The 26196-nt window shown below is 41.6% G+C and overlaps 1 protein-coding gene across 10 annotated transcripts in view; it reads left to right on the forward strand.

The window, feature by feature from the left end:
• The window catches only part of LOC139275246 (inositol polyphosphate-4-phosphatase type I A), a 248985-nt gene that overhangs the window by 205353 nt on the left and 17436 nt on the right, over positions 1–26196 (forward strand). For all 10 annotated transcript variants that reach the window (XM_070892436.1, XM_070892440.1, XM_070892431.1 and 7 more), the window contains 6 exons: positions 3298–3470; positions 5731–5854; positions 6643–6769; positions 16457–16597; positions 21216–21313; positions 24846–24958. In XM_070892436.1, the coding sequence (XP_070748537.1) occupies positions 3298–3470; positions 5731–5854; positions 6643–6769; positions 16457–16597; positions 21216–21313; positions 24846–24958 (776 nt within the window). The remainder of the gene's footprint in view (positions 1–3297; positions 3471–5730; positions 5855–6642; positions 6770–16456; positions 16598–21215; positions 21314–24845; positions 24959–26196) is intronic.

The following is a 26196-nucleotide window of genomic DNA, read 5'->3' on the forward strand; positions in this document are numbered from 1 at the left end:
CTCTCCTCTCTTTCTCTCTCCCTCTCTCCTCTCTTTCTCTCTCCCTCTCTCTCTCTTTCTCTCTCCTCTCTCCTCTCTTTCTCTCTCCCTCTCTCCTCTCTTTCTCTCTCCCTCTCTCCTCTCTTTCTCTCTCCCTCTCTCCTCTCTTTCTCTCTCCCTCTCTCCTCTCTTTCTCTCTCCCTCTCTCCTCTCTTTCTCTCTCCCTCTCTCCTCTCTTTCTCTCTCCCTCTCTCCTCTCTTTCTCTCTCCCTCTCTCCTCTCTTTCTCTCTCCCTCTCTCCTCTCTTTCTCTCTCCCACTCTCCTCTCTTTCTCTCTCCCACTCTCCTCTCTTTCTCTCTCCCTCTCTCCTCTCTTTCTCTCTCCCTCTCTCCTCTCTTTCTCTCTCCCTCTCTCCTCTCTTTCTCTCTCCCTCTCTCCTCTCTTTCTCTCTCCCTCTCTCCTCTCTTTCTCTCTCCCTCTCTCCTCTCTTTCTCTCTCTCACATCTCCCTTCCTCTCCTCCCTCTCCTCTCTCTCTCTCTCTCTCTCTCTCTCTCTCTCTCTCTCTCTCTCTCTCTCTCTCTCTCTCTCTCTCTCCCCTCCCTCTCTCTCTCCCCTCCCTCTCTCTCTCTTCCCCCTCCTCTCTCTCTCTCTCTCTCTCTCTCTCTCTCTCTCTCTCTCTCTCTCTCTCTCTCTCTCTCTCCTCTCTCTCTCCCTCCCTCCCTCCCCACAACACATAGACACTGACAGACATACAGAGAGAGACACACTTGGGGAGGGGGGAGGGGGGCCCGTCCCGTCCCGTCCCGTCCCAGCACGCTGTTGGAGGGCTCCCGGTGCTGCAGTTGGTGAGTACAAATTTTTTTATTTATTGATTTTTTTTAAATTAAATTTTGTATTAATTTTTTATGATTGATTTATTGATGTATTTAGCATTTATTATTGATGATTGCTCTTTATTTGTAAAACTTAAGTGTTTAATGTTTGTGAACTTCCCTCTCCGCCCCCCCCCCCAACCCCGTTCCCTATGCCTGATTTGTAACCTACGCCTGATTTTCTAAGTGTAGGCAAGGTTTTTCTGAGCGTACAAAAATTTACACTTACTCCATTCTAAGTTAGTTTGGAGTAAGTTTTCATTGCCTAAACTTTCAAAACGGGCGTAAGTGGCCGGACATGCCCCCTTTTGGAAAAAAAAATCTGTTCCAAACTGAAACTGTTCTAACTGACTAGAACTGGAGCAAACTAAATGCCGAGAATTGCAATTTCTAAGATGCTCCATTCTAAACCAGTTGCTCCAAAAAAACAGGAGCAACTCAGGCCGAAACTTGGCCCCCATGATTCTCCATTCCAGGCAGCATCCTAGTAAATCTCCTCTGCACCTTCTCTAGTGCAATCACATCCTTCCTATAATATTGCATGCAATACTCCAGCTGTGGCCTAACCAAAGTATTATACAATTTAAGCATAACCTCCCTGCTGTTGTATTCTATGCCTCGGCCAATAAAGACAAGCATTCCGTATGTCGTCTTAACCACCTTATCCACCTGGCCTACTTTTCAAGGATCTGCAGACAAGCACTTTAAGGTCCCTTTGTTCATCTACACTATTAAGTGGCCTCGAACAAGTTTTTTTTTAATTGAAAGATGATGGAATTGTTGTGACCTTGAAGCAGTTTATGAAAAGAGGATGTGCATGTATACAGTAGTACAAATATCACATCTTAATAATGATCGAGGTGGAAGATGTTGATAATCTTTTACAATGATATTTTTAAGGGCTGAAAGGACCTTTATTTCAAAATATAAATGTCTATTATTTTGCAATGCACCTTTTGCAATTCTTCCTGTAAATTTGCAATAACGAAAATTGCAAAAAAGCAGATTACATGAAACCTTAGGAGGGCAGTTGTATTTTTTTAATTCTCTTCTGTCCCTCTGTCCTTGATTTGGCCAGCCTATAATGAGTGTGATCAAAAATAATTCTCAGTTGACTGTTCAGAAGCAGTTCAGAAAGAGCCCTCCGCACTAGTTCCCTTCTTCCCCAGTGACTTAGCTACAATGCCCTCATGCTAGAATCCTGTAAGTGAGCATGAATTATGGCTGAGATTCAAACTCACTTTTTTGCATTATTGCCCAGAACTACAGGGTAAATCTAAGAGGCTGTCTCTCATCTTTTAGTGGAATGGCTCACTTTTAGAACAACAGTCAAAGGAAATAGGTCTTTCCTAACCATTATACTGTTGGAAATCTAGAGAACAAATAGATACAAAGCCAAGACGTGTAAGTGTCATCATTCTAAGCTGAATTATAGCGGCTAATTTTAAATGACATTTACTTTATAACACCTTGATAAAAAAAATTGTGATTAAATTATGATGCCGCTGATGCTACAGAAGTAATAGGAAATAAGTATGCTTTTTTAAGATGTTTGAAAATGTTATTGTTTGAGTATATATGAAATCCTTTATAAAATGGCATGATAACCCCTGGTAATTAAAACAACTAATGCCCACAAATTATGCTGCTGTAATAATGTTTTAGTAAATGCTTTTTAAAAACATTACTATTTTTGGCATTATTAATGAGGACATTAATTTTTATTTTGTCATAGCTTAATTTAAAAGTATTTATTGATTACTTAAAATTGTTAACTTGTTCACTCTGTTGTCCATTCAGGAGGGACAAACCTTAAATGGAAATAATATAACAGTGTAAGGAAATTGAGCTAAGGATTTGTGAATGTGGCTAGCTAACTTATGAAGTACCTTTTTTAAATTGTCTTTTAGCCTTAGCTGAAGTAACTAACTCTAGCTGTAAACACCAACCGAATACTGGAATTAATATCTGAAATTAAATATTGCATTGTTCCAACTTCAAGAATGAAAATACATGCGAACTTTAAATGCTGACTGTAGTTTGTAATAAATGTATTAACCACTCTTCTACATTGAAAATAATTTGAGTGAAAAATGCAGCATCTCACGTGACTTGTCACTTTTCTAAGTACTAAAAAGTACCAGTTTACAGTGTTGCACTGAGAATCCATTTCACGCAATACAGGTAGAACTTGAAACTGCACCTGACTTGTGATGACCTGCATAAATGTAAAATTGCACTGTTACTTTGGAACCGCTTTTTTTCCTTTTATAGTGGACCCTTAGATATGGATGATGATTTATAAATTTAGTTTTACACATTTCTGAATTCTAACAGAGGGGACTCAAACGTGTCAGTCACTAGATCCTGCTGCTCCTGTGTGATAATTCTTTGTTGCCTCAAACCCTGGTATTGAAAGTAATTATTCCTTTGCTGTTTGACAGGTGAGTGGAGCGAAGCACTTTATCCTCTGCTGACCACACTCACCGACTGTGTAGCCATGATGAGTGACAAAGCAAAGAAAGCTATGGTCTTTCTACTAATGCAAGATAGTGCTCCTACTATAGCAATGGACTTGACTATCCAGTACCGCAGAGACGTGGTCTTTTGTCAGACTGTAAGTTTGCGTACAGATGCAGCTATTGTCTTTTGCCATTAGGCCAGTAAGTTTTTTTTTCCTTTGCTCTTTTTCTTTTCTCAAATCTCTCTTACCATGCACTTTGCCTAACCAAGCTCAACAGGCCTCTTTCAAAGCTGTTGTATAACCAGATACTACAGGCTGTGCAAGAGTAGCCTAGTGTGACTTAGTCTCAGCTCGCACTTACCTGAATTGTTGCCACATGGACCAGAAAACTCTTATTGCAGCCACTTTCTGGTACCCCAAGAGTAAGGACATTTAACTCGAAAGTCAGAAAAGTGATAAGTTTTCAAAAAACTTCAAATTAATTTCTGTTTCTATTACTACAATATTTTGAATAGTGTGGCTGAAGTAATTGTAAATGACATTTCCATTTTTTTGATGCATAACAGTGTATCCTAATAAAGGCATTTATGCCCTAGCTCTAGAGCTACAAGTGCAGTATTGAGAGAGTGCTGCACTGTCACAGGTGCTGTCTTTCAGATGAGACATTCAACCAAGGCCTCATCAGCCCTCTCTGATGGATGCAAAAGATTCCATGGCACTGTTCGAAGAAGAATAAGGGTGGTGTTCTTGTGTCCTTACCAATAGTTAGCCCTCAATCAACAGAATTATCTAGTCATTTATTTCATTGCTGTTGGACCTTGCTGAGTGCAAATTTGGCTGTTGTGTTTCCCTGCAACAGTGACTACACTTCAAAAGTACAGCATTGGCTGTGAAGCATTTTGGGACATCCCGAATGTGAAAGGTGCTATAAAAATGTAGTGTCTTAATTCAATATGTGGTTTGCAACTGCTAGACTAATTAAAATACCCTGAATGGTGCAGAAAAGAAGATTGTGTGTCATTTCATCCTCTGTTGCAGGAAGTACTTCCACTTATCTCATTGATGTATAGCATCTCACTTGTGTAGATCAAAGGGTGCCCAAACCATGAACACAAAAGTGCTAACATACTCTGCAGCATGTAGCTAAAACACAACTAAAAAACAATTGCTTTTAAAAAAAAAAAAGTGTGTGTGTGTGTGTGTGTGTATATATATATATAAATCATGCCAGAGTGAAAAGATTTGGCATTTGTTGGGCATGCTCTCTCAATGTACATGTGAATCTTTGTCAAAAGCCTTGAAGAGTTCCTCTAGTTGGTGTATGTAGTAAGATTACAAGTGTATGTGTGTTGGTTTTCTCTGGTATTTTTCATGAAATAACTTGCATTGATATAATATTTTCCATGCCTCAGGGCATCCCAACATACCTCACTGCCAATAAATGACTAATCATCATAACAAATGCATTTCTGTGTACACAGCGGCCAGAGGAATTATTTTCTTCTGCCACTTTCAAAGACATTTAAACCATCCAATCACATTATGGACTAGTTTGTTTTTGTAGATATTTTTGAGTATTTTATTCATTTATTTGTACTTTTTAATTAACCCCTTACCTGCATTATTGTGAAACTCCAGTCAAGAGAGAATTTCTGCAGCTGTCCCTGTGAACCAGGTGCCAAGTCTCAGAATAAAGGATAGGCCATTTAGGACTGAGCTGAGGAGAAACTTCTTCACTTAGAGGGTGGGGAATCTTTGGAATTCTCTACCTCAAACTCAGTCTTTTTGAGTATATTCTAAACTGAGATCGAGAGATTTTTGGATATTAAGGGAATCGAGGGATATGGGGATAGTGCAGGAAAGTGGAGTTGAGGTAGAAGATCAGCCATGATAGTGAATGGTGGAACAGGCTCGAGGGGCCGAATGGCCTACCCCTGCTCCTAATTCTGTAACTGCAGTGTCATTCCCCTGATGGGTAGTGGCACAAATCTTCTCACTAGTAAGAGGAAACTATATGTATCGTGCTGCACCATTTCATCATTACACTTCTGTATGAATGCCTTGCCCGCATTTATAAGAACATAAGAATTAGGAGCAGGAATAGGCCATTCGGTCCCTCGAGCCTGCTCTGCAAGAAAAATATTGTTTAATTTTGTTTGTACAATTTAACAGATGGGATGCTTTTTGTACTTTATTGCTGAAAAAAACATATGCTTTTAACGGGGCATTTTGACCAGTGCTGCTAATGACTTTGCTTTCATTTGAAAGCAGTTCAAAAAAGCATCTAAATGAAATGCCCTGAAAAAAAGCAAAGTCAAAAAGGAAAAAAGACAATCTTGCACGTCGCAAGTTAACCACTGATTTTTTTTTTTATTGAATATCGTATGTTTTATATTCTTTGCCTTCTATATAGCTGACAGCCCTGATCTGTGGTTTCATTATCAAACTAAGAAACTGCCTTCGTGATGATGGATATTTGCGCCAGCTTTATACCATTGGCTTGTTGGCACAATTTGAAGGTCTTTTAAGCACATACGGTAAGACATTCCTAGCTTTATTTGCATTACTAGATTTCTGGAAAGGCCTTTGATGAAAATTAAGCTTTTTTGCCCATGATTTATTGTGGTTTTGTCATATTTATTTTTGTTAATACCAAATATACTGGCAGAAAATTGCCTACCATCTTTTGCTGCATAATCATGGAAACTTGGTCCCTGTAAGATTTTTTAACATCATTGCATAAATAGTCATTCACCATCTTTCTATTGTCTTGTATAACCCAACTTTGGCACAGTCCCTTAGTCCTAATGTCAATAATAGATTTTGTTTAATGTACAGTTGCTTTTGAACATAAGTAAAATAATCCTCTTTGTAAAATCTTTTCAAAAAATTCACCAAATAGCAAATAATATATATATTTGTCTTAAGTAATTGCTTTCTCACTTCTTGGCATGTTATTGTCCTCACTCAAATGTAATCAGTTTTGTCCTATTGTTTTTAGCCTTCGCAAAAAACTTCTGTACTGTCCCATCCCCCATAATGGGCTCTGGTTCCATTTTCATGGTATTGATCTTTCTCTAGGCACAAACAGTTTGAGAACTTACTGTTGCAGTAGTTCTTGTGAGCTTCGACACATCTTATTACAAAGTAAATGGAGCTTTAAAATTGCATGTGGCTGTCTTTTAACCAAGCTGAAAGTGTTTAGTGATGATACTAAAAGTGGAAAAAGTATTTCTTTGCCAGCAGTGATATCCTTTCCTTGGTAAGTAAAAGTTTAACAAAAATGATCTGGAAACCACATCTAATAACAGTGTACCTTGTGTAGGGGAGGAACTTGCTATGCTTGAAGATATGGGTACAGGAATCATGGATTTACGGAATGTGACGTTTAAAGTAATCCAGGCTACATCTACTTCTTCAGTTGACATGCTGCCAGTCATTACTGGAAATCGGTAAGTAGCACTAGATTATTGTATTCCTTTTGTAAAAGCTTGTGCATAGATGGTAGATGAAAAGTAAAAACACTTGTGTATGTTCCTGTGTGCTACATGCTTTGCCACGACAACTAAAATTTATGCAGGCCATTACAATTAATATTTCCTTGAAGTATGCAAATGTATTGGTCAGTAACCCGCATCCTGCCCCAGAATCATTCAACATTGAGGTTTCTCTCAATAGCATCCAGCCATTTGATCAGTTGACCAAATGATTACTGCAAGTGATTTTCTATATCTGTTGCTGCTCAGTAAGAATCAACATTAAACTCTTTAATATCAGCACTTCAATATTGCTGCTTTTTATTGCAATCATTCAGTCTCTCGCTGGCAGTCTCAGTGGGATGGCCCAGCTGTTCAAAGTGGCAGATGGTGCAGAGCTGCTGTTCAACAATGCTGCGTGCGGGCACTAATGCATGTGGGCACTAATGCCGCTCACTGACACTATTAGAAGTTGGAAAGCAATACGAGATGGTGATACTGCAATAAAAAGAATGGGGATTCTGGCATGAAATTGATCAGTAAGGTTAACTTGTACTGATAGTTCAACCAATAAAAAATGCACAAAAATAATTAATTAAACTCAATAGTGGGGCGAGGGAAAATTTTAAAAAAGTTAGAGAAAGGAGAAGGCAGTAGTGCAGGGTAGCGATAGGGGTAATGATAACCAGAGTGTGACAGGAAGGGTCAGAGCGTATAAACATGAGTGCATCAGAAAGTGGGGTCAGAGTAGAGAAAAATGGTAAAATGACAATTAAAAGCGGTTTATCTCAATGCATGCAGCATTCGTAACAAGATTGATGAGTTGACAGCACAAATAGAAGTGGGTATGATCTGATGGCCATTACAGAAACGTGGTTGCAAGGTGACCAAGACTGGGAACTGAATATTCAGGGGTACAGGTGCAGCGTCCAAAATCCGAGAACGTAAAATGTTCCGGAATCCGGACCATGCCGACCTCAAGATGCCGCCGTTGCCCGATCTCTGACCTCGCCACGCCACCCTCGCTGTCACCCGACCTCGTGCCTCCCCTCGCCGCCGCTGCCCGACCTTGGGGGCCCCCTCGCCAGCCCATTCGACCAGCTCCATGGTGGCGGCGCCCCCACCCAAACACCTCGACCAGCTCCACGGCGGCAGCGCCCAGCTCCACGGCGGCAGCGCCCCGCTCGACCAGTTCCATGGTGGCAATGCCCCACCAAAACACCTCCATGGCGGCGGCGCCCCGCCCAAACACCTCATCGCCCGGCGACCCGAACAGCTCTTCGGCGAGTACACCCACCCCACCCCCATTTCTGACGTTCCAAAATCCAGACATACCCGAACCTGGGCTCGGGTGTTTCTGGATTCATGACGTCAGAAAGACGTTCCAGAGTCCGGCAAAACGCAAAATCCGGAATAGCCTCGGTTCCGAGGGTTCCAGATTCGGGACGCTGCACCTGTATTTGACATTTTGGAAGGATAGGCAGAAAGGAAAAGGAGGTGGGGTAGCTCTGTTAATAAAGGATGCGATCAATGCAGTAGTGAGAAATGATATTGGCTCAGAAGATCAAGATGTAGAATCCGCTTGGGAGGAGATGAGGAATAATAAGGGAAAGAAGTCACTGGTGGGAGTAGTCCAAAGGTCCCCTAACAGCTACACTGTAGGACAGTGTATAAATCAAAAACTAAGAGAAACATCGAAAATAGGTACAGGTGTAGGCCATTCGGCCCTTCGAATCTGCACCACCATTCAATAAGATCATGGCTGATCATTCACCTCAGTACCCCTTTCCTGCTTTCTCTCCATACCCCTCGATCCCTTTAGTCGTAAGGGCCATATCTAACTCCCTCTTGAATATATCCAATGAACTGGCATCAACAACACTCTGCGGCAGGGAATTCCACAGGTTAACAACTCTGAGTGAAGAAGTTACTCCTCATCTCGGTCCTAAATGGCCTACCCCTTATCCTAAGATTGTGTCCCCTGGTTCTGGACTTCCACAACATTGGGAACATTCTTCCTGCATCTAACCTGTCCCGTCCTGTCAGAATCTTATAAGTTTCTATGAGATCCCCTCTTATCCTTCTAAACTCCATTGTATAAAGGTCCAGTTGATCCAGTCTCTCCTCATACATCAGTCCAGCCATCCTGGGAATCAGTCTGGTGAACCTTCACTGCACTCCCTCAATAGCAAGAACGTCCATCCTCAGATTAGGAGACCAAAACTGAGCACAATATTCCAGGTGAGGCCTCACCAAGGCCCCTGTACAATTGCAGTAAGACCTCCATGCTCCTATACTCAAATCCCCTAGCTATGAAGGCCAACATGCCATTTGCCGCCTGCTGAACCTGCATGTCAACTTTCAATGACTGATGAACCATGACACCCAAGTCTCGTTACACCTCCCCTTTTCCTAATCTGCCGCCATTCAGATAATATTCTGCCTTTGTGTTATTGTCTCCAAAGTGGATAACCTCACATTTATTCACATTATACTGCATCTGCCATGCATTTGCCCACTCACCTAACCTGTCCAAATCACCCTGCAGCCTCTTGGCATCCTCCTCGCAGCTCACACCGCCACCCAGTTTAGTGTCATCTGCAAACTTGGAGATATTGCATTCAATTCCTTCATCCAAATCATTAATGTGTATTGTAAAAAGCTGGGGTCCCAGCACTGAGCCCTGCGGCACTCCATTAGTCACTGCCTCCCATTCCGAAAAGGACCCGTTTATCCCGACTCTCTGTCTGCCAACCAATTCTGTATCCACGCCAGTACATTACCCCCAATACAATGAGCTTTGATTTTGCACACTAATCTCTTGTGTGGGACCTTGTCAAAAGCCTTTTGAAAGTCCAAATACACCACATCCACTGGTTCTTCCTTGTCCACTCTTCTAGTTACATCCTCAAAAAAAATTCCAGAAGATTTGTCAAGCATGATTTCCCCTTCATAAATTCATGCTGACTTGGACTGATCCTGTCACTGCTTTCCAAATGCGCTGCTATTTCATCCGTAATAATTGATTCCAACATTTTCCCCACTACTGATGTCAAGCTAACCCGTTTTCTCTCCCTCCTTTTTTAAAAAGTGGTGTTACATTAGCTACCTACAGTCCATAGGAAATGATCCCGAGTTGATAGACTGTTGGAAAATGATCACCAATGCATCCACTATTTCTAGGGCCACTTCCTTAAGTACTCTGGGATGCAAACAATCAGTCCCTGGGGAGTTATCGACCTTCAATCCCATCAATTTCCCCAACACAATTTCCCGCCTAATAAGGATATCCTTCAGTTCCTCCTTCTCACTAGACCCTCGGTCTCCTTGTACTTTCGGAAGGTTATTTGTGTCTTCCTTCGTGAAGACAGAACCAAAGTATTTGTTCAGTTGGTCTGCCATTTCTTTGTTCCCCATTATAAATTCACCTGAGTCCGACTGCAAGGTACCTACGTTTGTCTTCACTAATCTTTTTCTCTTCACATATCTATAGAAGCTTTTGCAGTCAGTTTTTATGTTCCCGGCAAGCTTCCTCTCGTACTCTATTTTCCCCCTCCTAATCAAACCCTTTGTCCTCCTCTGCTGAATTATAAATTTCTCCCAGTCCTCAGGTTTGCTGCTTTTATTGGCCAATTTATATGCCTCTTCCTTGGATCTAACACTATCCTTAATTTCCCTTGTTAGCCACGGTTGAGCCACCTTCCCTGTTTTATTTTTACTCCAGACAGGGATGTACAATTGTTGAAGTTCATCCATGTGATCTTTAAATGTTTGCCATTGCCTATCCACCGTCAACCCTTTAAATATCATTTGCCTGCCTATTCTAGCCCAATTCACGCCTCATACCGTTGAAGATAGCTTTCCTTAAGTTGAGGACCCTAGTTTCTGAATTAACTGTGTCACTCTCCATCTTAATAAAGAATTCTACCATATTATGGTTACTCTTCCCCAAGGAGGAATTGGACAAACCAAATTGACATAGGTAGCCTTGAGGACGAGGTCATAGTATATTTAGTACGGTTTCGTGGAACCAACCAAGGAGCAGGCTATTTTAGATCTGGTAATGTGTAATGAGATAGGATTAATTAATTATCTCATAGTAAAATATCCTCTCGGGAAGAGTGATCATAGCATGTTAGAATTTCAAATTCAGTTTGAGGGTGAGAAACTTGGGTCTCAAACTAGTGTCCTGAACTTTAATAAAGGCAATTACAAAGGTATGAAGACAGAGTTGGCCAAAATGGACTGGGAAAATAGATTAAAGGGTAAGACGGTAGATACACAGTGGCAGACTTTTTAAGGAGATATTTCATAACTCTCAGCAAAGATATATTCCAGTGAGAAAGAAAGACTCTAAGAGAAGGATAAACCATCCGTGGCGAACTAAGGAAGTTAAGGATGGTATCAAATTGAAAACAAAGGCATACAATGTTGTGAAGATTAGAGGTAGGCCAGAGGATTGGGAAACTTCTGGAAACCAGCAAAGGACGATTACAAAAAATAATAGAGGGAGAAGATAGATTATGAGAGTAAACGAGCAAGTACCATAAAAACAGACAGTAAGAGCTTCTACAGGAATATAAAAAGGAAGAGAGTAGCTAAAGTAAATGTTGGTCCCTTAGATGATGAGACTGGGGAATTAATACTGGGAAATGGGAGAGACTTTGAACCAATATTTTGTATCGGTCTTCACAGTAGAAGACACTAAAAGCATCTTAATAATAGATAATCAAAGGGCTAAAGGGAAGGGGAAACTTAAAACAATCATTATTACTAGAGAACAAGTACTAGGCAAACTAATGAGACTAAAGGTGGACAAGTCCCCTGGACCTGATGGCCTGCATCCTAGTGTCTTAAAAGAAGTGGCTGCAGAGATAGTAGATGCAATCTACCAAAATTCCCTGGATTCTGGAGAGGTCCCAGCGGATTGGAAAACCGTAAATGTAACGCCTCTATTCAAGAAAGGAGGGAGACAGAAAGCAGGATACTATAGACCAGTTAGCCTAACATCTGTTGGGAAAATGCTCAAATCCATTATAAAGGAAGTCGTTGTAGGACATTTAGAAAATCATAACACAGTCAAGCAGAGTCAGCGTGGTTTTATGAAAGAGAAATCATGTTTGACAAATTTGCTAGAGTTCTTTGAGAATGTAACGAGCAGGGTGGATAAAGGGGAAACAGTGGATGTTGTGTATTTGGATTTCCAGAAGGCATTTGATGTGCCACATAAAAGGACTAACAAATCAGAGAGTTGGGATAAATGGGACATTTTCATGTTGGCAAACTGTAACTAGTGGGGTGCCACAGGGATCAATGCTGAGTCCTCAACTATTTACAGTCTATATTAATGACTTGGGTGAAGGGACTGAGTGTAATGTAGCCAAATTTGCTGCTGATATACAAATAGGTGGGAAAGCAAGTTGTGAAGAGGACACAGAGAATCTACAAAGGGATATAGATAGGTTAGGTGAGTGGGCAAAAAATTGGCAGATAGAGTATAATGTGTGAAAATGTGAGGTTATCCACTTTGGCAGGAAAAATAAAAAAACACATTATTATTTAAATGGAGAGAGACTACAAAATACTGCAGTACTGAGGGATCCAGGGGCCCTTGTATATGAAACACAAAGTTAGTATGCAGGTACAGCAAATAATTAGGAAGGCAAATGGAATGTTGGCCTTTATTGCAAGGGGATAGAGTATAAAAGTAAGGGAAGTCGTGTTACAACTGTACAGGGTGTTGGTGAGACCACACCTAGAGTACTGCGTACGGTTTTGGTCTCCTTATTTAAGGAGGGACATACTTGCAGTGAAGGCAGTTCAGAAAAGGTTCACTATGTTGATTCCTGTGATAAAGGGGTTGTCTTATGAAGAAAGGTTGGGCCTATACTCATTAGAGTTTAGAAGAATGAAAGGTGATCTTATTGAAACGTATAATATTCTGAGGGGGGCTTGACGAAGTAGATGCAGAGAGGATGTTTTCCCACATGGGGGAATCTAGAACTAGGGAGCATAGTTTCACAATAGGGGGTCACCCATTTAAAATGGAGATGAGGAGGAATTTCTTCTGAGTCATGGATTTTTGGAATTCTCTAATCCAGAGAGCTGTGGAGGCTGGGTCTTTGAATATATTTAAAGTGGAGATGGACAGATTTTTGAATGATAAGGGAATCAAGGATTCTGGGGAGCGGGCAGAACAGTGGAGTTGAGGCCAAGATCAGATCAGCCAAGACCTTATTGAATGGCGGAGCAGGCTCGAGGGGCCAAAAGGCCTACTCCTGCTCCTATTTCTTATGGTCTTACGAAAATGCAATTTGAACATTATGTCAGCATAATCACTACATGCAGATTCCCCTCGACTATTGCATCGACAGGAGGAGAATTATAAGTGAAGTATTTGTGATGGTGAATTTTGTTCTATCTAAAACAAGAGAGCTCTGATTTGGCTTCTTCAAGTGCCTCAGTAGATTCCATCAGCTCCACGGTGATCTCTCTGATTTTATCATGCTTCTGTCAAAAGTTTTGGAAATTTAAAAAAATGTGACATTTGCTTACATATTTTGTGACTTAGAACAATGAGAGAAAGTTGGATGATACCAAACTATCTAGTGCATAAATATCTAGCAATATCTCATTTATATATAGTAAGGATCTATGGAATTGAATTTACTGTTTAAACACCACCCAATGGCACTTCACAATCAGCCAAGGGAAGGTTTCTGTACGGTTAGCATTGGTCCTAAGTTTTTCTATGCCTCTGTCCTGCACCGTGTTCTATAGAAAACCCATCACAAACTGGGAACTTCACCTAAGGAAGGTCACTAAATTTCAGTTATGATGCAATTGAGATTCTAATTCGCATTTACTGTCTTCAATAATTTTGGGGATCTCTCCTTATTCCCTATTCGCTTTACTTATCTCTTTCTTAACCTCTTGCTTATTTTCTCATATTATTTTATTCATATCTATTAGCATCATATGCCCTATTCTTCAATTTTGATTTGTTTTATAACTTTATTTAACCACAGCATTCTGAAACTTAAAGTAGTCTGGTGTATATTTGTGTGGAAACTTTGCAGTCACCTTTTTGAAAAAATATCCCATATTGATCTATAGGCCTGTTTGCCAATTTGTGTTTCTACCTCTCCTCAGCTAGTTCTCTTCATCTTGCTAAGATAAAATAAGAATTTGGAGCAGGAGTAGGCCATTTTGCCCCTCGAGCCTGCTCCGCCATTCAATAAGATCACGGCTGGTCTGATCATGGACTCAGCTTCACTTCCCTGCCCGCTCCCCATAACCCTTCACTCCCTTATCATGCAACAATCTGTCTATCTCCACCTTTAAATATATTCAATGACCGCTCCTCCACAGCTGTCTGGGGCAGAGAATTCCACAGATTTACGACTCTTAGGGAAGAAATTCCTCTCAGTTCTAAATGGGCGACCCCTTATTCTTAAACTATGCCCCCTAGTTCTAGATTCCCCCCACGAGTGGAAACATCCTCTCTGCATCTGCCTTGTCGAGCCCCCTCAGTATCTTATGTTTCAATAAAATCACCTCTCATTCTTCTAAACTCAGAGTCTAGGCCCAATCTGCTCATCCTTTCTTCATAAGTCAACCCCTTCATTTCCTGAATCAACCTCGTGAACCTTCTCTGAACTGTATCCAATGCAAGTACAGGTGCAGCGTCCAAAATCTGGAGTTCCGGAATCCGGACTCCGGACCAATTGGTGGCAGGATTCGTCTGGAATCTGTAAAAATTTTCCGGAATCTGGATCCTGCCGACCTCGAGCCTCACCTGGCTGCTGTTGCCCAACCTCTGGCCTCGCCGCCGCCCGACCTTGGGCCTCACCTCGCCGGGGCCCCGCCCGACCAGCTCCTCTTTGCCGGGGCCCCGCCCGACCAGCTCCTCTTTGCCGGGGCCCCGCCCGATCAGCTCCTCTTCGCCCGGCGACCCAAACAGCTCTTTGACGAGTACCCCCCCCCCTCCATTTTCTGATGTTCCAAAATCCAGAAATACCCAAATCTGGGCTCGGGTGTTTCTGGATTCGTGACTTTGGAAAGATGTTCTAAAGTCCAGCAAAATCTGGAACAGCCTCGGTCCGAAGGGTTCTGGATTCGGGACGCTGCACCTGTATATCCCTCCTTGAATAAGGAGACCAATGCTGTATGCAGTACTCGAGGTGTGGTCTCACCAACACCCTGTACAGCTGTAGCAGGACTTCCCTGCTTTTATACTCTATCCCCCTTGCAATAAAGGCCAACATTCCATTTGCCTTCCTAATTACTTGCTGTACCTGCATACTAACTTTTTGTGTTTCATGCAGAAGGGCCCCCAGGTCCCTCTAAATCGCAGCATTTTGTGGTTTCTCACCATTTAAATAATTCGCTTTTTTATTTTTCCTGCCAGAATGGATAACCTCACACTTTCCCACATTATACTCCACCTGCCAAATGTTTGCCCACGCACTTAGGCTGCCTATGTCCCTTGCAGATTTTTTGTGTCCTGGCTTATCCCAATCTGGTGACTTTGTTTTTGTATTAACTTTTTCTTTATCTGTTTGGACCTTACAACAACAATGGCTTGTATTTATATCAAGCCTTTAACATAATAAAATGTCCCAAAGATCTTTACAAAAGTGTAATTGGACATCAATTGACACCGAACAAAAGAAGGACACATTAGGACAGGTGACCAAAAGCTTAATCAAAGAGGTGGATTTAAAGGAGAGAGAAGTGGAGAGGTTTCGGGAGAGATTTCCAGAGTTAAGGCCTAGATGACCGAAGGTACGCCCACCGATGGTACGGCGAAGGAAATCTGGGATGCAAAGGAGACCAGAATTGGAGGGGTGGAGAGTTCTTGGAGGGTTGTAGAGATGAGGAGGGATGAGACCATGGAGCGATTGGAACGCAAGGATCAGAATTTTAAATTTGAGGCATTGGTGGACTAATCTAGGTCAGTGAACACGGGTGATAGGTGAACGAGTCTTGGTGCGAGTTAGGACACAAGCAGCAGAGTTTTGGCTGAGCCTTAAGGAGGATGGGAGATGGGAGCTTGGCCAGGAGAGCATTGGAGTAGTTGAGTCTGGAGGTAACAAAAGCATGGAAGAGGATTTCAGCAGCAGATGGGTTGAGACGGGCAATATTAGAGGTGGAAGTAGTGATGTCTTGGTCTGGGAGAGGATATGGGGTCAGAGCTCAGCTCGGGGTCAAATAGGGCGCCAAGGTTTCGAACAGTCTGGTTCAGCCTGAGATAGTCGCCAGGGAAGGGGATGAACTTGCTGGCTAGGGAGCAGAGTTTGTGGAGCGAGCTGAAGACACTGGCTTCGGTCTTCCCAGTGTTTAAACCGTAAAATATTATGGTCACTACTGAAGTGCTCACCCACATTTAACACTGTTTGCAAGCTATCACTTTTTTGCAGATGTATAGTTAATAAAAACAAGTGTACAAATTACTGTTGATGATAAAAGCTTAATGCCCATATCACATTCCTCTGTCCACTATTTTAACACTGGCATTAATCCATTTATATAAGTGCTCATCTACTGATATTGCCTATAGTTATTTCTATTCTATGTTTGTGTACAGAAAGAATGCCAAAGGTCTTTAAGTACACAGTTTATTTTGCTTGCAAAAACCCTAACCTCCATTCATCTTTATAGGGATGGGTTTAATGTACGAATCCCACTGCCAGGTGCCATGTTTGATGCCTTACCTAGGGAAATACAGAGTGGAATGTTACTTCGCGTGCAGCCAGTGTTATTTAATGTGGGGATCAATGAGCAGCAAACACTCGCTGAAAAGTAAGTACTGCCACCAAACAAGTTCAGCAACTTTACACAGTGATCGCTGATCCTTTAAGAGTAAGAGATAATACGGGTCAAAAACTGCCCAAGTACTGAAAATCTGCAATAAAAGTAGAAAATGCTGAATATATTTACCAGGAATATCAGCGTTTTGAAGTTAGGTTAATCGTTTAACGTTAAATGTGTCTTTAAATTTTTCAGATGCTGATAGACTTGCTGAGCATTTTCAATATTTTGTTATTTTATTTGTAGACATTTAGAAGAAGAAAAAAAGACTTGCCTTTATATCGCGTTTTTCATGACCGCAGGACGTCCCAAACTGCTTTACAGCCAATGAAGTACTTTTGAACTGTAATCAATGTTGTATTATAGGAAACGCGGCAGACAATTTGCGCACAGCAAGCTCCTAAACAGAAATGTGATAATGATTAGATAATCTGTTTTTAATAATAATTCAGGAATAAATATTGGCCAGGACACTGGGGATAACACCCCTGCTCCTCTTCGCGACGGGCCTCGGTTTAATGTCTTATCCGAAAGACGACATCTCTGACAGTGTAGCACTCCCTCAGCACTGCACTGGAGTGTCAGCCTAGATTTTTGTGCTCAAGTCTCTGGAGTGGGACTTGAACCCACAAACCTTCTGACACAGGCAAGAGTGCTACTAACTGAGCCTCAGCTGACACTTTTAAAATATTTTTATACTCTGCATCTCACTGATTTATCAGGAAGTTCTTTGTCCTGCCAAATATATAGGCCCGTAATTTGCGGCCCCTGCGGACGCATTTGAGGTGCGCACGCGCCCGTGAGAGCCACGTAAGTTCCAGGTTTCCGCGCGTGTAAAACACCTGCGTGAAAACACGGAACTTGCGATCTGTCAAGAATTTTCTTGACCAATCCAACACATCTCCGGGGAAAAAGGCATTCGCAGGTGTAGAGTTGGGCTATTTGCCCAGCGAATGTCCGTGAAATTCTGTTTAAAAACGTACATACGGAATCCCCGTAAGCATGAATGGAGGATTCCCTTCTTTAATTGGTTGGGCCAGCCCATGTGATCTCAGGGGCACTTGCGAAACGTGTGAGCCTCTACCCGTGGGTGCCCAGAGAGGCCCAGGGCCGTGAATCTTCATACCTCCCAAACCACCAGCTACGCGGACATTTTATTTACGGATCAGAGGCATTTCCCCAAGGGAAGCCTCCGAAAGCCAATGCAGGGCCATATTTAGCCTGAATGAATTGATCCTACAAAATGGAAGTGCCTGGGAGTTTACTTCAGTTTTAAAAATAGTTTGCAGCCAAAGGTTTTCAAGAAATCACCAACCCTCTGTCCATGGCAACTGAGAAGCTAAAATAATCATGAATACTACTTTTGATCATTTTGGTGGATTACCTGCTTCACCTCACCTTAATTTAGTAAAATTAGTGTTGGAGGTGATGTGAATTCCACCTCCTTTCACGTTCCTTTCACTCTCCATCACTGGCAGTTGAAACAATGTTGATCATGAAGTGAGGAATGGAGAATAGGAAGGTGAAGGGGAGGTGCATCACTTCACTAAGTCCTACAGTAATTTAGATGCTGTATCATAGAAACATAGAAAATAGGTGCGGGAGTAGGCCATTTGGCCCTTCGAGCTTGCACCACCATTCAATAAGATCATAGCTGATCATCACCTCAGTACCACTTTCCTGCTTTCTCTCCATAGCCCTTGATCCCTTTAGCCGTTAAGGCCATATCTAATTCCCTCTTGAATATATCCAACGAACTGGCATCAACAACTCTTTTAAATAGTGGTGTTACATTAGCTACCCTGCAGTCCATAGGAACTGATCCCGAGTCGATAGACTGTTGGAAAATGATCACCAATGCATCCACTATTTCTATGGCCACTTCCTTAAGTACTCTGGGATGCAGACTATCAGGCCCCAGGTATTTATCAGGCTTCAATCCCATCAATTTCCCTAACACAATTTCCCGCTTTATAAGGATATCCTTCAGTTCCTCCTTCTCACTCGACCCTCGAGAAAAAGCAGAGAAGTTCTTTGAGGATGTAACGAGCAGGGTGGATAAATGGGTCATTTTCCGGTTGGCAAATAGCAACTAGTGGGGTGCTGCAGGGATCGGTGCTGGGGCCTCAACTATTTACAATCTCTATTAATGACTTGGTTGAAGAGACTAAGTGTAATGCAGCCAAGTTTGCTGATGATACAAAGACAGGTGGGAGAGCAAATTGTGAGGAGAACGCACAAAATCTGCAAAGGGATATAGTAGACAGACTAAGTGAGTAGGCAAAAAATTTGGCAGATGGAGTATAATATAGGAAAATGTGAGGTTATCCACTTTGGCAGGAAAAATAGAAAAGCAAATTATAATTTAAATGGAGAAAAATTGCAAAGTGCTTAAGTACAGAGGGACCTGGGGGTCCTTGTACATGAAACACAAAAAGTTAGTATGCAGCTACAGCAAGTAATCAGAAAGGCAAATGGAATATTGGCCTTTATTGTAAGGGGGATAGAGTATAAAAGCAGAGAAGTCCTGCTACAACTGTACAGGGTATTGGTGAGGCCACACCTGGAGTACTGCGTGAAGTTTTGGTCTCCATATTAAAGGAAGGATACATAAGAATTAGGAACCGGAGTAGGCCATCTAGCCCCTCAAGCCTGCTCCGCCACTCAACAAGACTGATCTGGCCAAGGATATACGTGTATTGGAGGCTGTTCAGAGAAGATTCACTAGGTTGATTCCAGAGATGAGGGGGTTGACTTTTGAAGATAGGTTGAATTGGTTGGGATTGTACTCATTGGAGTTCAGAAGAATGAGAGGTGCTCTTATTGAAACGTATAAGATTATGAGGGGGCTCGACAAGTTGGATGCAGAGAGGATATTTCCACTCATAAGGGAAACTAAAACTAGAGGGCATAGTCTCAGAATAAGGGGCCTCCTATTTAAAACTGAGATGAGGAGAAATTTCTTCTGAGTTGTAAATCTGTGGAATTCTCTGCCCAGAGAGCTGTGGAGGCTGGGTCATTGAATATATTCAAGGCGGAGATAGACAGATTTTTGAGTGATAAGGGAATAAAGAGTTATGGAGAGCGGGCAGGAAAGTGGAACTGAGTCCATGATCAGATCAGCCATGATCTTATTCAATGCCGGAGCAGGCTTGAAGGGTCAAATGGCCTACTCCTGCTTCTATTGTGTTCTTGTGAGCCACATAAGAAGAAATTGCAGCAGATGACCAAAAGTTTGGTCAAAGAGGTAGGTTTTAAGGAGTGTTTTACGAGAGGTAGAGAGGTAGAGAGGTAGAGAGGTAGAGAGGTAGAGAGGTAGAGAGGTAGAGAGGTAGAGAGGTAGAGAGGTAGAGAGGTAGAGAGGTAGGGATCCATTGTTGGGGCCCAGGCAGCTAAAGGCACAGCTACCACTGGTTGAGCAGTTATAATCGGGGATGCTCTAGAGGGCAGAATTTGAGGAGCGCAGATGTCTCTGGTGGTGGGGGTGGGGGGGGTTGAGATGCTGAAGGAGGTTAGAGATAGGGAGGAGCGAGCGAGGCCATGGAGGGATTTGTAAACAAGGATGAGGATTTTGAAATTGAGACGTTGCTTAACCGGGGGCTAAGGGGTGATGGGTGAACAGAACTTGGTGCAAGTTTGGACACGGGCTCCCGAGTTTTGGATGGCCTCAAGTTTATGTAAGGTAGAATGTGGGAGACAAGTCAGGAGTGCGTTGGAATAGTTAAGTCTAGAGTTAACGAAGGCATGAATGAGGATTTCAGCAGCAGATGAGCTGAGGTAGGGGCGGAGACAGGCAATGTTATGGAGGTGGAAATATATGGTTTTAGTTATGACGCGAATATGTGGCTGGAAGCTCATTTCGGGGTCAAATATGACGGGTTGCGAACAGCCTGGTTCAGCCTCAGACAGATACTACTAGTAAGAGGGATGGAGTCGGAGCCTAGGGAATGCAGTTTTTTGTCATGGACCATAGACACTGGCTTCTATCTTCCCAATATTTAATTGGAGAATATTTCTGCTCATTCAGTCCTGCATGTCGGACAAGCAGACTGACAGTTTAGAGACAGTGGAGGGGTCGAATGAAGTGGTAGTGAGGTAGAGCTAGGTGTCGTCAGCGTATATGTGGAAACTGACGCTGTGTTTTCAGATGATGTCCGCAAAGCTCGTGTAAAACAATTGTGAATAACAATTATTGAGCTTCTTTCACAACCCTTATCTCTCGATGACGAAATCTTAAACGATCTGCAGCTTGAAGCACAATTTTGATGGACCCTTTCAAGCATTATCGAGTAGGGAGATGCAGGTTTGATCCCTCATTCCTGAGTTCCCAATTCCAGCTATATCGCTGGAGAAGTGTAAGCCACTGGAAAGGAGAGAGAACCTGGAAGAGATCCACTCCTCAGCATCTCGCACATGGAGCTTGTTGAGAGTGGCATTAGAGACGAGGATTAGAAGGAAGTTCCCAGTTAGTGGGTAGCCTGGACAATACAAAAATACTGAAAGCCTTGCACTCAAATATATATTGTTTTTTTTCCAAGTCCAATTTTGATAATCATATTTATTTGTTGCCATGCATTGAATATTCATGTTTATGTTTTATCTGGGTTAGGTTTGGAGACACATCCTTACAAGAAGTAATTAATGCAGAGAGTTTGGGCCGCCTAAATTCCTACTATGAACAATTCAAAGAGGTTTTGCCTGATGATTGTAAGTATATATATATATATAGGTATGAACTGTGTGTTCTTTTCGACATAGTTCCTTCCTCTTGATTAAGTGAACATAGCATATCAAGCTGCATCAACAACACTGGGGTTAGCAATTATTTACCAAAATGATCATCTAAAAAAGCTCACCTCAGTGCTTGAGGCTCAGAGATTGCGGAGACTTGACATAAGCCTGGTTTAATTTGTAAGTGCGCAAATTTGAATGCAACTTGTTTTTCTGTCTCCTGCCTCTGAAGTAAATGAATTGCAGAGTTGTAGCTAATAAGTAGTTGTGGAATATTGAGGCGGGTCTGTTTTACTTTGTGTTGAAAATGAGATAAACTGTACATGAATTTGCCTTCACAAATGAGTTTTACATATGTGGTTTGAAGTATGACTTGGCATTCTATGCTTATGTAACACATGTATTTTGAACTCTGAGTGCTTGATGCTATCAGAATTCCTCATGTTGCTTTGCATATTGTTGGTTTTTATTTTTACTTAATTTGTTTTTCATTTTTACAAAGAACGACTATAAATTAATTTTTTTTATTGATCGCCTTACTGCATTACCACTTAGTGCTGTGGAGTAGATGTGGATGCAGGGCAAGAGCTACTCGGGTCCTACTTCTACATTACCAAAACAAATTGATAGATTTCCCCACACACAACTTCTTGCTATCATAAAATCTTCGATGATTCTATTTATCTCGGACACAAAAGGTAGTGTCAATTAAGTGCACTAATTTTGACACAACCTCCCCTTTCCTTTGTAGCTCTCATTAACTTTTTATCTTCTCAAATCCAGATCTAGAAAGAAAGAAAATGCTTTACATTTGTACAGCAGCAAAATACTGCGATGTTGGAAATCTGAAATAAAAACATAATGTTGGAAATACTCGGGTCAGGCAGCATCTGTGGAGAGAGAAACAGAGTTATCATTTCAGGTCGATGACCTTTCGTTATGTAGGAAACACGGCAGTCAATAGCAAGCTTCCACAAACAGCAATTTGATAATGACTAGATAACCTGTTTATGATGATTGAGGGATAAATATTGGCCAGGACACCGGGGATAACTCCCCTGCTCTTCTTCAAAATGGTGGCATTCGATCTTTTACGTCCACCTGAGAGGGTTTAACATCTTCCCCAAAAGCCTGAATTATGTGCTGAAGCCCCTGAAATATGACTTCAACCCACAACCTTCTGACTCAGTGGCGAGATTCCATGGCTGATCTGATATTAAATTCTTCATGACCTGGGAGAATAGAAGTAAAGGGTTAATTATTGTCTTGGCTGAGCGAACCTTGAGGGAGGAGGGAGGAAGGAGATGATCACCAGTTTGAGGCTTGCTGTACACAAGTGAATTTAAAGCAGCAGTGCAATCATTTGAAAAGTTTCAATTGATTACATTTCAGATCTCATCTGCATAAAACAAGACATTATCCTGTAACTTAACTTTTTGTTTTATTGTTTGTGCATTTAATGGTATAATGCATCCTGTGGATTTATAAAACCTGCTACACCACAGAAAACATTTTATTAAATCTAATATCTTTTGTTGAAAATACACTGATCACCTCACTGAGTTGTGGTTCCATGGGTGACATTTTTGCCATTATTCATGGAAACATAGAAAATAGGTGCAGGAGTAGGCCATTCGGCCCTTCGAGCCTGCACCACCATTCAATATGATCACAGTACTCAATTGTCACCAACGCCCTGTACAACTGCAGTAAGACCTCCCTGCTCCTATACTCAAATTCCCTCGCTATGAAGGCCAGCATGCCATTTACTTTCTTTACTAGCTGCTCTAGCTGCTGTACCTGCATGCCTACCTTCAATGACTGATGAACCATGACACCCAGGTCTCGTTGCACCTCCCCTTTTACTGATCTGTCACCATTCAGATAATCTGCCTTCCTGTTTTTGCCACCAATAGATAACCTCACACCACATTATACTGCATCTGCCATGCATTTGCCCATTCACCTAACCTGTCCAAGTCCCCCTGCAGTCTCCGAGCATCCTCCTCGCAGTTCGCACTGCCACCCAGCTTAGTGTCATCTGCAAACTTGGAGATATTACATTCAATTCATTTGCCTAAATCATTAATGCATATTGTAACTAGCTGAGGTCCCAGCACTGAACCCTGGGGCACCCCACTAGTCACTGCTTGCCATTCTGAAAAGGACCCGTTTATTCCCACTATTTGCTTCCTGTCTGCCAACCAGTTCTCTATCCACGTCAATACATTACCCCCAATACACCATGTGCCTTAATTTTGCACACTAATCTCATGTGCGGGACCTTGTCAGAAGCCTTTTGAAAGTCCAAATACACCACATCCACTGGTTCTCCCTTATCCACTCTACTAGTTACATCCTCAAAAAATTCTAGAAGATTTGTCAAGCATGATTTCCCTTTCATAAATCCATGCTGACTTGGACCGATCCTGTCACTGCTTTCCAAATGCGCTGCTATTACATATTTAATAATTGAATCCAGCATTTTCCCCACCACCGATGTCAGGCTAACCGGTCTATTATTCCCTGTTTTCTCGCTCCCTCCTTTTTTTAAAAGTAGGGTTACATTAGCTACCCTCCAATCCATAGGAACTGAACCAGAATCCATGGAATGTTGGAAAATGACCACCAATGCATCTACTATTTCTAGGGCCACTTCCTTGAGTACTCTGGGATGCAGACTATCAGGCCCTGGGGATTTATCGGCCTTCAGCCCCTTCAATTTCCCTAACACAATTTCCTGACTAATGAGAATTTCCCTCAGTTCCCCTTTCTCGCTAGACCCTCGGTCCCCTAGTATATTCGGGAGGTTATTTGTGTCTTCCTTAGTGAAGACAGAACCAAAGTATTTGTTCAATTGGTCTGCCATTTCCTTGTTCCCCATTTTGAATTCATCTGATTCTGACTGCAAGGGACCTACATTAGTCTTCACTAATCTTTTTCTCTTCACATATCTATAGAATCTTTTGTAGTCAGTAGATGGTAGATACTAAATATTCTATAAAAGCTGAAACTAGTGGTTATGTTTTAGGTATGCAACATACAGAAAAATAAATATCATATCTTAAAATGCTGTGATGTAATTGAAATATGCGCTCTTTATATACCTAGCTCACAAACTTTTCAAGTGATAACTAGTTCAGTGGATGTAAATCTACAACATGAGCTACCAGCAAGAACAACAACTAATATTTATATAATGCCTTTAAAGTATTAAAACGATCCAAGGCACTTCACAGGAGCATTATCAAAAATAACTTGACACCAAGCCATACAAGGAGTTGTTAGGGCAGAAAGAGGTAGGTTTTAAGGAGCATCTTAAAGGAGGAAAGAGAGGTGGAGAGATTTAGAAAGGGAATTCCAAAGCTTAGGACCGAAGCAACTGAAGGCACGACCGTCAGTGGTGGAGCAATTAAAATTGCAGAGTAAAACAAATTCCACAAATACAATTGTCAATGCCACTCTGCTTTTATCCTGTTTATAGTTTTAAAATATGTGATTTCTTTAGGTCTACCTCGATCCCGGAGTCAGACATGTCTGCCTGAACTGTTGAGATTTCTTGGCCAAAATGTCCATGCAAGGAAAAATAAGAATGTAGATATCCTTTGGCAAGCTGCTGAGGTGAGTACAGTTTTATTTGCTTTAGTTTAAATACTATGATTATGATTCCAAGAAATAGTAACAACAGAAAATGCGAGAAATGCACACATAGTCAGTCAACTTTTGGGAAAAAAAAGCAATGGCTAACCTTTCAGATGAGAGCCTTCCAACGCAATTGGATTTCCAGTAGTTATGGATTTTATTATCTCAACTCTATTAATTGTTGGAGAGGCCCATTAGTCACCAGATTGTGTGTCTCTCTCCTGAATTCATATGGCAACATCCATTTATTAGCAAGACCGCTCATTGGTTGAGACGGCATTGTTGCAGTGTGGTTTTGGGGAGAACACTGAAATTATTTACAATTTGGAGTTTATCCAGCAAGTCATTTTTACAATTAATTGTGTTTTGGGCAGCCGATGTAAATATTAATATGAATTCTGTTGTCTGTAATCTAGTTTCCTGAATATGCATGTCCATATATATGTATGAGAAGAATATATGGCTCTTTCCCTCTACATTGATGCGACTAAAGAAGTCTCATTCTAGTCAACTGTTCATTTTCGGCAGTAGGAGGTTTTCTGAAGAGTCTTGTTAAATGAGTTATATATAAAGATTTTTTTTCCGACTGTCAGAAAATTCAAAAAGGCACTTGATAGATATGTAAGAGAAAGTTACTGAAGGGTACGAAATAAAGTCAAGCAGTACATGGCATTTTTTGAACTTTGGGATTGGTCCACTAGGTTCCTATGTTTCTTTTGTGATGTTCTTACCACTCTCCTTTTAATATAACATCTCAGGAGTCAAGAGAGGCAGCATTTCATTGAGGAGACTTATTTAAGAAAATGAACTAGCAAAAATTAGCTGCACTACTGTACATCAAAAGCAGTTGTGTTGAAATCTATCACTGCTGACCTAATAAACTGAATAGTAGATTTTACCTTTTATTTGCAAACAATGCTCCACTATGTCACTAGTTAAATCTGAATTGGGAGATATCAGTAACTCCCTTTATAAAGCCATGTGCAGTTACATCAGAGCACAAGAATGAAGGTGCACCAGAGAGGAAGATATCCTTCAAAAAAATAATTCCTCAGTACGATAATGGGACTAAAGGCAGATAACTCCCCTGGACCTGATGGCTTGCATCCTAGGATCTTAAGAGAAGTAGCAGCAGGGATTGTGGATGCATTGGTTGTAATTTACCAAAATTCCCTGGATTCTGGGGAGGTCCCAGCAGATTGGAAAACTACAAATGT

This window comes from Pristiophorus japonicus, chromosome 10, assembly GCF_044704955.1.
Source record: "Pristiophorus japonicus isolate sPriJap1 chromosome 10, sPriJap1.hap1, whole genome shotgun sequence".
Classification (NCBI taxonomy): Eukaryota; Metazoa; Chordata; class Chondrichthyes; family Pristiophoridae; genus Pristiophorus; species Pristiophorus japonicus.